This window comes from Tamandua tetradactyla, chromosome 5 (genome assembly GCF_023851605.1).
Source record: "Tamandua tetradactyla isolate mTamTet1 chromosome 5, mTamTet1.pri, whole genome shotgun sequence".
Taxonomy (NCBI): domain Eukaryota; kingdom Metazoa; phylum Chordata; class Mammalia; order Pilosa; family Myrmecophagidae; genus Tamandua; species Tamandua tetradactyla.
The window spans coordinates 189,981,202-189,995,737 of NC_135331.1; the positions used below are offsets into that span (position 1 = coordinate 189,981,202).

General features: G+C 43.8%; 1 protein-coding gene across 9 annotated transcripts in view; it reads right to left on the reverse strand.

The window, feature by feature from the left end:
• The window catches only part of PTPRK (protein tyrosine phosphatase receptor type K), a 587,191-nt gene that overhangs the window by 523,528 nt on the left and 49,127 nt on the right, over positions 1 to 14,536 (reverse strand). Inside the window, exons 1-3 of one of the 9 annotated variants that reach the window (XM_077162865.1) lie at positions 1,918 to 4,552; positions 1,129 to 1,415; positions 647 to 1,006 (exon numbers count right to left, since the gene is read on the reverse strand). The exons of 7 other annotated variants lie outside the window; for them this stretch is intronic. In XM_077162865.1, coding sequence (XP_077018980.1) covers positions 647 to 764 — 118 coding nt within the window. In that variant the 5' untranslated portion in view covers positions 765 to 1,006; positions 1,129 to 1,415; positions 1,918 to 4,552. Of the gene's footprint in view, positions 1 to 646; positions 1,416 to 1,917; positions 4,553 to 14,536 lie in introns of those variants that run through there. One more of the 9 variants, XM_077162864.1, reaches the window with a different exon arrangement.

Genomic DNA, 14,536 nt, shown 5'->3' on the forward strand with positions numbered 1-14,536 from the left:
ATTCAGAAGCTTAGTTTTATCAGTTCCTAACTGATAGGCCAATTATATATATATATCAGAAAAATAACAAAACTTGATTTCTGTAAAATTATTCTAATTCAGACTTGCAGTTAATTCAGACAGGTGTTGCCCACACTTCATCTAAATTAGCAAGGTTTTAATGCAATGCTATTAAGCTACATAGTAAAAGAATTAAATGAACCTGAAATGGGTATATTTTCTCACTTGAAATCTCATTAAAAATTCTTATAAAGTACTCATTTTCTTCTTACCTCATGGCAATGCTCTGCCTCTGCGGCCTCGGAAACAGTGATCCTGCAACTAGGAAACTACCATTTCCTTCGCACAAAACTGTTCTCAGGGTTTGGAAACAGGCTCACCCCCCAGAACCCATAAGACAAAACAGCACCTTTCTAAAAAAGTATCTATCACTCTAGGTCCAGCAAGTGACTACGGACCCAAATCCAAATCCCAGCTTCTCCGCTCACCTGCTATGTGATTGGGGCCCCACTGTCACTTCTCTACCCTCCCGCCCTCTAGGTTTGGGGGAGGAGCACGGCACTGGTCCCCTAGGGCTGTGAGTGGTGTAAACGTGCTGGTGGGCACGCAGCCCTTAGCACACGCCAGCTGCAGAGGGAACACTCACCTACACTGACAGCCTTCCCTCCGGGTCCCAGGGGACATGCTCGGGGAGCCGAGAACACAAGCACAGACGGAAGCACACTCTTCACTCGGCTGTCCGGAGCAGTAAGTAAAGGAAGCATGAAGACCCACAAGTCAGTTTAGGGGAGGGAAGAGCCCAGGAGCTGGTGGGGTTTGTCCAGTTGGGTGCACAGTACCAGGACACTCTCCTCCTGCGGAAGCCTATGGCAGAAACGTTCAGAGATAACGTCCACAGCAACCAGAATCGGATGGAACAATTCCTCTCAACACCGAATTCACCGAGTTCCAGGGCTGGTCCTCCCCAGAGCTGTGAAGCCGCAATGTGGTCACCGCATGCACTCGGCTGAGAGGGACAGAATCAGGAATTATCACCAATTACACATTACATATCATAAAGTCAGTCTTTTTTTAGTTTCTAGCTTATTATGAATGTTTCCTAAAAATAGACAAATCAAAATCTCAAACCTGAAACTCAAGATCCAGCCATCAAATGGAGCGACACCAACAGCATTCTGAGGTGCCACCAGGCCCTGACAATCACGGGGGTCACTGCCTTCTAGACACCAGGGCACACAGCAGACGCCACCCTGCTTTCGAGCTCCAGGCAGGCAGAAAGAACTCCACCGGGGCTTGAGTGCAAGGCAAGTAACCGTGCAGCATGGTACTTACAAAGGGCTCAGAGCAGAGAAGTATCAGGAGTATCTTCAGGTTCGATAAAGAAGCATTAATCACAATGAAATCTCATCGTTTCCCTGGAGAGTGAGGACTAAAGAACGAGTCAAGTCATACCTGGAGTAATGGAATACCCGAACTCTTCACCGAGCACAAGACGTCACACGCGACAAGGAAGGCCGTCCCAGCCCCTGAAGCTAAGCTGTCCATACACTACGGAAAATCACATATTCCTTTTCCCCTGTAATTAGGATTTCCCAAACCACAGATGAAAAAAATCATTTACAGCTGTGCTACACTGACAGTTTATATCTACTACTTAACTAAAGGACAACAGGCCTGGATTTACTATTTTCTACAAATAACAAAGGCCTGAATTTTCATTCTTCCAGAGAGAACATTAAGTCAGGTTCAAAGTCTTATTGGCAGCTGTCACCAAGAGAGCAAATGTCCTTCATTATGCTTTCGTTCACAGAGAAAAGCAAGAGTATTAACACGCTTTATGTACAGTTTTATTTTTACTGATTAAAAGCAAGCCTAAATTCCTTTTAAAAGCTTAAAGTTATTTCCCAAAGATATTACTATTTTCCTTTCTTGAAGACTTGTGCTTCAATAAGAACTCCCAATCCACCCCTGGAATCCAAATTCTATTTGGTCCTGCAGTGAAGTCAAATGCGGGATCCTGACATCAATTAGTTGCCATGGAAATAATTGAGATGTCACTGTTTCCACATTATGACTGTACCACAGGAGCAGATGGCCTGACAAGGGGGAAATCTTTGCAAATATCTTTCTAACAATTAGCCAAAGTGCCAGGTACTGTTTTAAATGCACATTATTGAAAAGAATTTACTAAAGAGTGATCTGAACAGCACAGAATATGACCCATTTCAACTTATACATTTTTACTAAAAGAAAACATTTCAAATTATGCAAACAGAAGGGCCTGCCATAGTCTTTTACCCATGTGGTTAAGTTTTCTTGCTTGCTGAATCACTGTTGTATGGCATAAAAATAAACCAGGCTCACAAAACCAGATCTGACCAGAGCAAACCTTACACCACATGGAGAAGGAGGTGAGAGCGCTGGATGCGTAAAGAGACAGACCAAGTCCTTCTAACTTCTTTCCACTGTCTCACTGAAAACATTTTCCTTGTGAAGAAAACTGAACAGAGCTAAGTAAGTCATACAGCTAATCACTGAAAATACATTTTTGCTATACAAATTGGCCAGGTCCTGTATCTGCCATCCTGTCTCCCAAAACTGGCTGCTTGGTTACACAGACCAAATTCTTTTCTGGACCCCCTCAGCAATTAGCCCTGTCTGCTGGGGCCTCTGCTTGATTTGTAATCATTTGTGCCTCCTCCTAGGGACATTTTTTCCCCAAAAGCAAGAGTATGCACAGAAACGTGCCTACCGCGTCACACCCTGAGGTTTAAGCTATCGCTCTCCCATCATCAGAAGGGGCTGTCATTTGGAACCTCTTACTCTGCCACCCACAGTGAGTCCTTCTGATCCAAACATGAAAAACGCTGGTCCTCCCCATGGTGGGTATGGCACCATCTGCTCAGCTGCACCACAGCAACCAGACACCAGCACACCCAGTCCCCGACAAGCCCACGTGTGTCTCCTCCTGTCACACACACACGTGCAGAGGAGGGCAGGGGAGCCCACCTTCCAGCTTGGACTCGGAACTTAATGCCACGACGATCTCCACATGGACATCTGCATTCCCTCCATCTCACCTTGGTTTCATTGTGCCAACTGCTGAATACAGCCAACCGGTTTTTTTTCTTCATAATAAAATAAAGGTAATAAAGCTACGGAGAGAGACAAATGTCCTCACAGACTGAGGGTGCAGTAGATGTTTCGGTTTGCTAAGGCTGCCAGAATACAATATATCTGAAACAGGCTGGCGTTTAACAATGGGGATTTATGAACTTAGAATTTTTGAGTTCTTAGGCTACAGAAATGTCCCAGGTAAGGCATCAATGGGATGACGATACCTTCTCTGAAGACAGGCTGCGGGCATCCAGGACACCCCTGCCACACGGGAGGGCACGTGACCAGCCGCTGGTGGCCCCTCGCACCCTGGTTTCATTGCTTTCGGCTTCTGGTTTGAGTGGCTCTTCCCTGAGCTTCTGTGGGCCCTTCTCTTAGTTTCTCCAGGTCTTTTCTCCATGAGCTTCTCTTAAATTCATCTTCCAGCTTCTCCGGGGCTCCTCGGAGCTCTCCAGGACTTTTCTGTGTGTCTTCCATCCTCTCACTGAGGCCTCCAGAGAGGGGATGAAGCCCCACCTTGCACGGGGGGTGGTCACAGCTCAGCTGAAGTGGCCTGACCAAAAGGCCCCCACAGCAGGCCTGCACCCTCGGGGACGGACGACAGAGCACGGCAGCTTCAGGCAGCACATGGGCACAGACCTGTAACACCCCCAGGACTCCAGACGAAGAGTCTGGAAGCATAACCCAGAGAAGAGCATGCTACCAGAAACGTCTGCCTTGACTGGAAGCCGCTGGCTGCATCGCCGGAACTAGAGGAAGTCGCGCCACCTGGGAGTGCCAGGTGTTTCCGAATGCAATGCCTTGCTTAAACAGGAAAGACACTCCTCTGTTCACGCCCTCCCTCTTACACCCTACACCTGTCTATCACCCCAGACAGGCACACGCGTAACCAGTAAAACTTTCCTCACGGCCATTAACAAATGAACATATATTCAGATTACTAAGAGCCCACACAGTGTTTGAAATGTGTTCCTTTACCCTAAAATTATATGCACATATACATCTGTCCCCCTGGGTTGAAACCTGGTACTTTTAAAGGTGGCTGTTCGGGTTAACATCACCGGATCCTGTTAGGAAGAGGAGAGGGGAGCCCACGCAAAGGGTGTGGGTGCTGGCAGGCGCCTCTGGAAAACAAAGAGGGTGAATTTCACTCTCTCTCTGCTTCTTCAATAAATATATCAGTATTTATCAGTATCCAATAAATGTCCCAGGAGATCAAAGCATCTTCTTATAGTCTGCCGCACTAATTTAATACGCCTGTTTCCACCAAGGTCAGGGGCTGGCACGAAACTGTGGTGAAGTTCCCCGAATCACAGTGTTTTAGACCCAGCTTACCAGGGGGCAGGGGGGCCTGGTGGAAAAGCAGGAGACCCACAGCCACCCGCTGGAGCTGGTCACCTCCTCAGGTCCACCTGGGGCGAACGACAGGGCCCCCCTCCCGCCCCCAGCCCCTCCCTCCTCCTGTGTATCCACATGTCCCTTCGGAAAAGGCTGACACAGAAAGACACAGTGACACCCGGGGCCACACCAGCTAGAACCCAAGCCAGCCCTGCCCTCCCCAGACTGCAGTCTGTCACTATCAGTCTTTAAATTCCTCCAAGGAAAAAAATAATAAACAGAGCAAAGATAATACTGATCTATCAGAATGGCATTCCCCTGAATATTAGCCATAATCTAGTTACAATTAATGGAGAAAGATGCAACGAGGTGGAGAGTCGTAATATATTATTGATTATATATTCATTACATAAGCCCAACTGTGGTTTGAAAATTGTCCAGAATGTCCTTTTCCTTCCAGAAGTAGTCACTCAGTCATCCGAGACTACTACAGCTGCAAACTCGGGAGTTCCTTGCTCATGATGTCACTGACACAATTCAAGTGACTATAAAATTTTTCACTCTGGAGAATCAAAACACACCTAATTTAATCGCGACAACAAAACTCCTGTCCCAGGGTAGCTAATGGAGAAGAGTCGAGAAGAAAATAACCTTTCTCACTGAAGAATGTGAACTTCTGCAAGGGATAATACAGCTGTCAAAGCTGCATCTCTTTTTCCTCACGAAAGGAAAGAGCAGATGGCTTGAAGGGGCAGGTGGCATCCTTTAAAACCCACCTTCCTTTTATTGCTGTTCACTTATATATTTATTTGAAGGTTAGAAAATGAAGGACAGATAGAGAATAATGAGCACTTGGGGGAATAAACATAAATAGTTTTTCTTAAGGTATTGCAGTTTACAGCCATGTTTAAGGAAAAATAGCAAAAGAAAAAGTGCAACTTGAGAGAAACTGTTTAGAAAAATACTCTTTCACAGTACTCTTTTTTTTTGCATTTCTTGTAATAGACCAATTTAATGAAAATGTTTCCCTTCAGCATGCCGGTCCCTGTACTGCCAGAGTTGTAAGGAAAAAATACATATTTATATGCTTGCTGTGTAAATAGATATATGTAGCTATCTCGTAAAAAAAGAACTTTTGTTCTCCTCTCTTATTCTTTTTTTAATATGTGTACAAAATCCAGATGTCCTAATGAAAAGCCACAGTTCATCAGATGTTGGAATGTCACGGGGGTATAAAGGAATAAATAAAAACTACAGAAGTACATTGAAATTACACTTGAGGACATTTGTCTAACAAGCCCCTTTGGGGGAAACAATCTGCACGGAAGTGACTGCGACACACACACCAGTCGCACAGGGCAGTAACCACTTCCAAAGCACGCGGACCTATTTTCTTTATTTCCTAAGGTGAAAGCACCTGTGTGCTACTGGCATTAACAAGAACATGCCCTTAACTTATAGGAGGCTGTGCTGGTCAGTGCAGGATTGGGCCACTCTGCCCAAGAAGAGGAAAAGGGGGAGGGAACCAAACCAAACCAAACCAAACTCAACGAGGCCAGCACGTGGCATCTGATGGCACATGCATGAGCTAATATTATTTAGCTTAACAGCATTATTGAGAGAGAATCCACAAACCACAAAATTTACCGTTTTAAAGTGTACCAGAGTGATTTTTAGTGTATTCACAGAGTTGTACAATGATCACCACTATCTTACTTTAGGAATGTTTTGTCTCCCCTAAAAGAAATGTCATACCTATGAGCGCTCATTTCCCATTTGCAGCACCCCCTACGCCAGGGAACCACTGTGCTATCTTCCGGCCCTAAAAATGTGCCTATACATGTCCCGAAACTGGAATCATTCAGCACGGGGTCTGTGGGAGAGACTTCTTTCATCGGCATGATGTTTCTGAGGTCCATCCACGCAGACAGAACCGCGTCATTTTAGTTACCCAAAAACATTCCCTCTAACAAAAGACACTTTTAGAAAATTTGTCAGTTTCTAATTTCCAGCCCCCATGAAAATATTTGTGGGGGGGATGAAGATAGAACAGGTAAGGAGGTGTCCTAGGAGAGCTGCTACAAAAACAAATAGAGTCCAGGACGTCTCTGTCCAGGAAAAATATAATTAGACTGACACACAGAATCATCAACTTTCCAGTAGCTACAACTAAAAAAGTAAACAGAAGATAAAGTCAATTTTATGTAATAATACATCCAGAATATTACAGTTCCAACATATCACCAGCACAAGATTATTAATGAACTAGCTGGCACTCCTCTTCTCCTCCCATGTGCTACGGAGCTGACACGTTCCCCAGGTCTCAGCCTGGACCAGCCACACTCCAAGGCTCAGTGGACACGAGGGCTACGCTGCCATTCTGCACTGTCCAGAGAGCAGAGGAACAGGAGAGCGACTAGAGAAGAATAGTTAGAAAGGATGAGGGATGAGGACCTGTAAGTGAAAACAGAGGGGGGTGGAAGAATACCCAGGGGGAAAAACAGGAAGGTCTTCATTTCTTCATTCTAGATCGGTCCTAGTGCATGATGGGGGTTCAACTGACTGAGCTTCGGGGGCCATCAAGAACGGGACAGTCCACACCCGTCTTCAATAAGCACATCATCAAATAAGGGAGACAGAAGATTGTTAAAGCTCATGTTAGAAAGTCATGGCCTCCATATGACAAATGCAAATAACGTATGAAGGAAAAGGATTAGAGGGAAAGGAATTTATTCACGGCTGGGAGAATGCAGCTCTGTCCTGCCAAATCTCTCTCTCTCTCTCTCTCAGCACTTTTTCCATCAAGTTCCTCTTGAAGGTAAGTAGCTAAAAATTAGTTTGACGCTAGTGTCCTGTTGCCCTGCCCATCTCCAGCAAGCTCCTGTCCAGAGTGAGAGCCGGTTTGCACTGTGCATACTTGTGACACAGGTCCACTTCTTCCAACTGCTATGGCTTCTGGGAACTGCAAGTTAATGCCACCTGCGGCCACCACCATTCAGCCATCTCTTCCGGCCTCCTACTAATACTCAGTCCCACATCACTGATATCGATTTTAAGTAATTTCATATAAAACTACACACTATTTAAATAATGTGCCTTTCTAGATAACAAATAATTAAGGTAGGTATTCGAAAGCAGGAAGATTGAAGCATTTTTATTAAAGTTTCTGCAAACTAATACATCCTTCTCCGTGCGTTTTATTTAAATAAGTGCACATTCCCGGGAATTCCCATCAAAGTCAGAGATAGACTAAAGTACGTCTGGAATGTGAAGCTCTGTTCATTATTGCATAACCTCTTAGGCAAAAGGCCAACTTACAATAAACACAAAAGCTCTATGTATTTTTATATGGCTAAACAGTTGCTTCAACTGCAAAATCATTTAAAAAGTCACAAATTCAACTATTACATTGCAGGGAGCAGTCTGGCTGCAAAGCAAATGTTAGGTAATAAACTAAACAAATACTGGCATAGAAGCCAAAGCAAATTCCTTCAGGTCCCCAAGATCCTGGAGAAAGAAAAGGTTGCATTTATAACTCAAATTGTTCATTTGTGTGCTCTGCATTAGTGGACATTAAAGAAAGCTAAAAGTTACTCTGGATAAAATTTAAAAAGTAGATCTGTGAAATCTAAAAAAAAAAAAAAAAGTGCTGCACTGATGTAACTCCAAACCAAGTAATAAATTAGCAAGTTAGTGACTTATCATTATTAGGTTATTCACAAACTGTGCTTTAGGAGTTTTATTTTACTTTTCTTAAAAAAACAAAAACATACAGAACAAGAGATGACCGCTCATTTCCTCGCTCTTCATTCCAGGGGACGTATCTGCGAAACCTCAAGGGTCAACTCTTCCATCTCTCGTCAACTCAAACCTAAAACCAATACTGTTATTTTTAAACAATTTAGAAGACCAGAAAGATCACGGAGGGTTTTCTTTAAAAACAACAATAAAAACATTCCATGTCTCCAGCAGAGGCCACAAAGGTTATGGACACAAAGATTAAATCCAATCTGTTCTCCTCCTCGTGAGTTTGTTTTTTTGCTCTAAAACTGGGGTGGAGGTTTTGCCAGGGGCAGTCCTGAGCTGCTCATAAAAGTCCCCAAGCAAAGCAAATACAACCTTTGGTAAAGCAATCACATAAAATTCATATCATTCAGCAGACACGGTTGGGTAACTTGAGTCAACTGAGGGCAAGGGAAAGGCCGAAATGAAACGTGGGTGCCAGGCAGAGGTAGTGACATGTAGAGAAGCTTTACTTAAAAAAACAAAATAAAATGCGCCTCCAAACACTAAATCATGAGCTATCATGCTGAAAAGATGATGAAGAATGTTTGCTAAAGAATTACCATCAAAGAGTGTGTTTTTTAAATAAAGTCAGGGCAAATATATAATTGTTTAATATATTATTAAACAATATATAATAATAATATATTATTAAACAATTTATTGTAAAAATCCATTTTAGATTTAAATTCTGCCAGGGTATAAGTATGTCAAAGTAAAAATATAACTTCCATTTTTTAATGAAAAGCAAATTTAAAGACAAAGAGACTACTACTATTATTAAATACTTGGGAATATTTTAGAATTCTAATTACAGCCAAATTCAATTAAATACCATGTTTGCAAAACTGTACGAAATTGGAAGGGATTATACACACACACACACACACACACACATACTTTCTGCAGTCAGTAAGTTGCACAGGTGAAGTCTGCTTTTGGGAAGCAGTTCACTATTAACAACTGTTAGCCCCAACAACATCATTTGCCCAAAGCAAAACGAAAGTGAAGTTTCTAATTCAAAACACAAGAAGAAATTCCTTTTTTTCCTTTCTTCTTTCTTCTGTAGTCTCTCCCTGAACCAGACACAGGGTGTTTTTATTTGCTACTTAGGCCAGGCTCCTCTGGGCTTCAGGAGACGCGAGGCCTCCCAGATGCCCCTGCCTTGCCACGACAGCACCTACAGTCCATCCCAGGCCATCCCAGGTCCATCCCAGGTCATCCCAGGTCCATCCCAGGTCCATCCCAGGCCATCCCAGGTCCATCCCAGGCCATCCCAGGCCATCCCAGGTCCATCCCAGGCCATCCCAGGCCATCCCAGGTCCATCCCAGGTCCATCCCAGGCCATCCCAGGCCCATCCCAGGCCATCCCAGGTTCATCCCAGGTCCATCCCAGGTCCATCCCAGGTCCATCCCAGGTCCATCCCAGGTCCATCCCAGGCCATCCCAGGCCCATCCCAGGCCATCCCAGGTTCATCCCAGGTCCATCCCAGGTCCATCCCAGGCCATCCCAGGTCCATCCCAGGTCCATCCCAGGCCATCCCAGGTCCACCCCAGGTCCATCCCAGGTCCATCCCAGGTCCATCCAGGCCCACCAGGCCCATCCCAGGTTCACCCCAGGTCCATCCCAGGCCATCCCAGGTCCATCCCAGGTCCATCCCAGGTCCATCCCAGGCCATCCCAGGTCCATCCCAGGTCCATCCAGGCCAACCAGGCCCATCCCAGGTCCATCCAGGCCCACCAGGCCCATCCCAGGTTCACCCCAGGTCCATCCTAGGTCCATCCCAGGTCCATCCAGGCCCACCAGGCCCATCCCAGGTTCACCCCAGGTCTATCCCAGGTCCATCCCAGGTCCATCCAGGCCCACCAGGCCCATCCCAGGTTCACCCCAGGTCCATCCCAGGTCCATCCCAGGTCCATCCAGGCCCACCAGGCCCATCCCAGGTTCACCCCAAGCCCATCCCTGGGCCCACCCCCGGGTCCATCCTTCGCCTCCATACTGCATCTGGTGGTTTGGCACGGTTTGTACCCCAGAAAACATGGACTTACACTTAGTCCATTCCTCTGGGTGTGAGTCCATTTTAAGTAGGACCTTTTGATGAGGTTACTTCACCACTCAATGGGAAAGGCCCTTAATCCTGTCACTGGAGACCTTTACAAATGGAATGAAATTCACACACAGACAAAGCCACAGAGGAAGGGCCAGAGGCCGTGTCACTGCAACCCAGGGGAGAGGGGGGAGACCAGGAGAGGTGCCACGTGCCCTGGGACATCCTAAGGGTCAAGGGGGGCCGGCAGCCAGCCCGGAAGGCCACCTTCTTCAAGAAGAAAGCATGGCCCTGGAGACGCCTGCACTGGGACTGACTTCCAGCCTCAAAGTGTGAGTGAATGAATTCCCACTGTGTGAGCCGGACCACGGTATGGCATGTGCGTGAGCTCCAACCAGCTTCCATTCTGCTCTCCGCATCACAGCCACACGGATTATGAAACAGAAGTCCAATTTCGAAACACACACAAACCCCACCCCTTCTTATAATCCTTTCCTGACTTCCATTGTCAATCCTCACTGCAGACCTCCTCTCTCTCTCTCAACACTCCCTCTCACTCTGCATTCTCTGAACTCCAGCACCTTCCAGACACAGGCTCATTGCATATCTGCTGCTCCCTTAAACTAGAACTAGAACCCCCCACCCCCTACACTGCCTCCATCTGTAGGTATCTCAGTTCCCAGCCCGACTCTGGGGGAAGCCGTTGAGGCTGCCATCACGGCAGCATGCTCCTGACTTTCACGGTACACAACAATGCTGTGCAATCAACTAATTAATATGTGTCTTCCCCATCATGATAACAAAGGCAGTGGACTCTGCTCCATGTGCTCAAATAACTAATTCCTGAGACCCCAGGGTTTCAGAGAAAGAAAGAGTTTATTGCCAGGCGCAAAGCAGAAGAACAGATGGCCAACTGGCCTAAAAATCTGTCTCCCTAAACGGCAGTAATTCTGATCACTGCATAGCATCAAAAGATGGGCAAGTTTTAGGATAATGAGCAAAATGGCTCCACGGGATGAAATTAGAAGTGATCTAATTATTGACCATGTGCGGATAGATGACACACTTCCCCACAGAACGGATGTAAGGAAATGGGCGGCCTTAACAGGATGATGGTGTGATTTTTAGTATTATAATAAGGTACAGGTGACTAAAAGGTTAAAGTCTAAGCTTCTGCACATGTCAGGTGGGACATTTTGGTTAGATCCAATCTTGGTCATCAAGATAACTTTGGCCTTGGGGTGCATTAGTTCTGGGCTGACCTAAACCCTTCATTAGTAAACATTAGGGGTTGTCTTCAGTAATCACAAGACTCCAAAGTCAAAAAACGGGATAAAATGGGTACTAGAGAAGTTCAGTCACAGGGTTTTCACAATCACAAAGGCATAGGATAAAGCCATACAATCATCATCAGAGATCAAGGCAGCTGGATTAGTCAGAGGTTTCAGGTATTTCCCTCTGTCTACTCTAATATACCAGGAAGTAAAAAGGGACATCTATATAATGACTCAGTAACCATAATCATTTCTTTAATCCGATCTCCTTGGTCACAATTAGACTGTGCACCCCATGGTGTCAGGACCAGATCTGTTTATGGTCAGCACCGGACTTCTCGCATCTAGCATAATGCCCAGCAATTACTGGTTGCCTGGCAATCAAGTTCTTTTTAGGTAAATAAAGAGCTTTCTGTCTAATTTTTCAGAAAACTTTGTTGGCAATGGAGACGACAACATTTTTTTAGTGGTAACTGAGTATTCAGAACAAACTAATTTGGGACCTAACTAGAAAATGTATCTTGCTCTCACTGTTACCATACCATAAAACCAAAGACTACTCAACGCCCATGACAAGGAGGAATGCAAGAAAAGGACTTTGGAGGTCATCGGACTGCAGTGTGTGTGCTATAAAATCCCATCTCACGCCACTCTCACGTGTTTATGACAGGTCCAGTACATCTAACCTTTCCAGACTCTAACCATAAGGAGCTAAATTGATGTACATTACCTCTTCTCTCAGAAACAGACAAAACACATCAACAAAACAGATTTAATTCCTTGCATAAACCCAGATACCAGTTTTCCTTCTCCAAATCTAACATTAAATGCTTACTTTTGTTTTTATAAACCCTAGCAACACATCAAAAGTCAAAAAAAATTGCGTACCATTACAAAAATGTCCTTCTTCACTCATTAAGTCTAATGAGCAAACAGCTAACCCTAGCCTTCTGTCACTAGTCATTAGATAATGACTTCAATCTATACATTATCTTGAAAAGGTATTTTTTTTCCTTTTCACGAACAAAACTAATCTTGAATTTCTTCCAAACTAACTCATCAGAATGAAACAAACCCATACAGTTGCTTCCCTGCTTTCTCCTGTGACAGTGGGGCTTTAGAAAGCACAAGCTGTCAGAATAGCCACTTCTCCAAAGAAGGAAAGAGACACTGAAAGTGTGGGGTGGGATGAAAAGGAAGAGTCACTCGGTGTAAGCTAGAACCGATTTATGTATTGACACTTAAATAATAAGAGCTATTTTCACACATGGACAGAAATTCATATCCTATTTCTATGTAATGCCACTCCATCATCAAACCCAATACACTCATCTGGCAGCACCAGGAAGCACCTACTCCGATGGCAGGCACTGCAATGTTTACACAAAGAGATTTAAATTTTGCTTTTAAGAGTCATCCTAACCCAGTAAAAATTAGAAAATAAGTAAAGGGGTTTAGGGAGGGGGCAAATAAGGAAACAGATGAAGACAAAACCCTGTTCGGTTGGGCAGAGCTGCCCAGAAAGTCTAACTCCATCTGTAATGGATTCTGAAAGCTTGTGTTCCCAGAGGATAACTGGAAAACACATCATAGCTCTTGAGGGACCCTTTCCCTCTTTTAGAGAAATAAAGCTTCCCATAATACTGTAATAATTTGTAATAAGTTTCCCAAATAGCAGTTATAGCTCCCAACCAGAGAGTCTTAATGAGTTTAGTGTCTAAAAACTCACTCATTTAACAGTTATTTATCCCACATCTAAACTGGCACTAAGCCTAGGCACTGGGGATATGATGTCAATAAAGATGTCAGAATGCAAAAAATGAAAGGAAAACAATACATAAAAAGGCATAAACTTGAAAGCCTCATGGGCATTTGATATTTTATTTCATCTGATAGTTTTCATTTTTTTAAATATGCTATTTTTTCCAGGAGATGCTAAGTCAATTGAGGGCAGAGTGTATATGATATACAGCTTTTTTTGTTGTTGTTCATAAAACCTGGAACAATGCTTTGCTTAAAAGAAAATAAATAACTGATTTAGGAAATGCAAATTACAAACAGGATGCTGGGAACGAATGGTTCTTAGCCTACTTTAATGCACCTGGGCACTCAGTAAAGCTATGTGCCTGACACAATATTAGGGTTAAATATGTGGAAAGTCTGTGACAAATAATTCCCAGATACATGAGCTCATTGGTTTATAAGAACAAACCTATGAAATATATACTATCACCACCCCATTTTTATAGATGAGGGTATTTATAATTAATTTACACAAGGTCACACAGCTGGTAATGGAACTGGGTTTCGAACTCAAAATCTGTCAGACCACCCTGTATCTACTTCGTTACACCGCCTTTTAAGAGGCTACGAGAACATTTTTTTGCATGTAAATCAATTCATATAATAAATGCATTAGCACAGCATTATATTTTCAATATATTACGAGTCCTTTAAAGAAACTATAATTACAAATATTTGTTATTTTTTACCCTTAACTTGCTTGAAGCCTCACAATTTCACTTTAATGAAAAAAAATAATAAATAAAACGACCCTTTGAAAACACATAGACAAATTTTTTTCCTTTACAAGTATCATCTAACTCTACTGTATTTCATTCAGGACACAGTCAAATATATGAATCTTTCAGTCTGACCCCATACCACAAATCTTGAATTTTAAGCTTTCAGTTAACTGGATTTTTCAGCAGGAGTTTATTAGGACTCTCATTTAAATGTCTGTGAGCACCATAACTGGACATTTTTTATCATGTATTTTATTTGCAAGTTGCACAATCTATCTCTGTTTAGACTGACTCTTTTTTTTTTCCAGTGCTCATTTGTTGAATCCATTATCTTTGATACAATGTTCCACGAGTAGAAAACTGTCCTAGAATACATGATACAATGTTCCATGAGTAGAAAACTGTTCTGGAATAGGTATTCAGAAAAGTGCTTCCCAACAAACGCACCTTT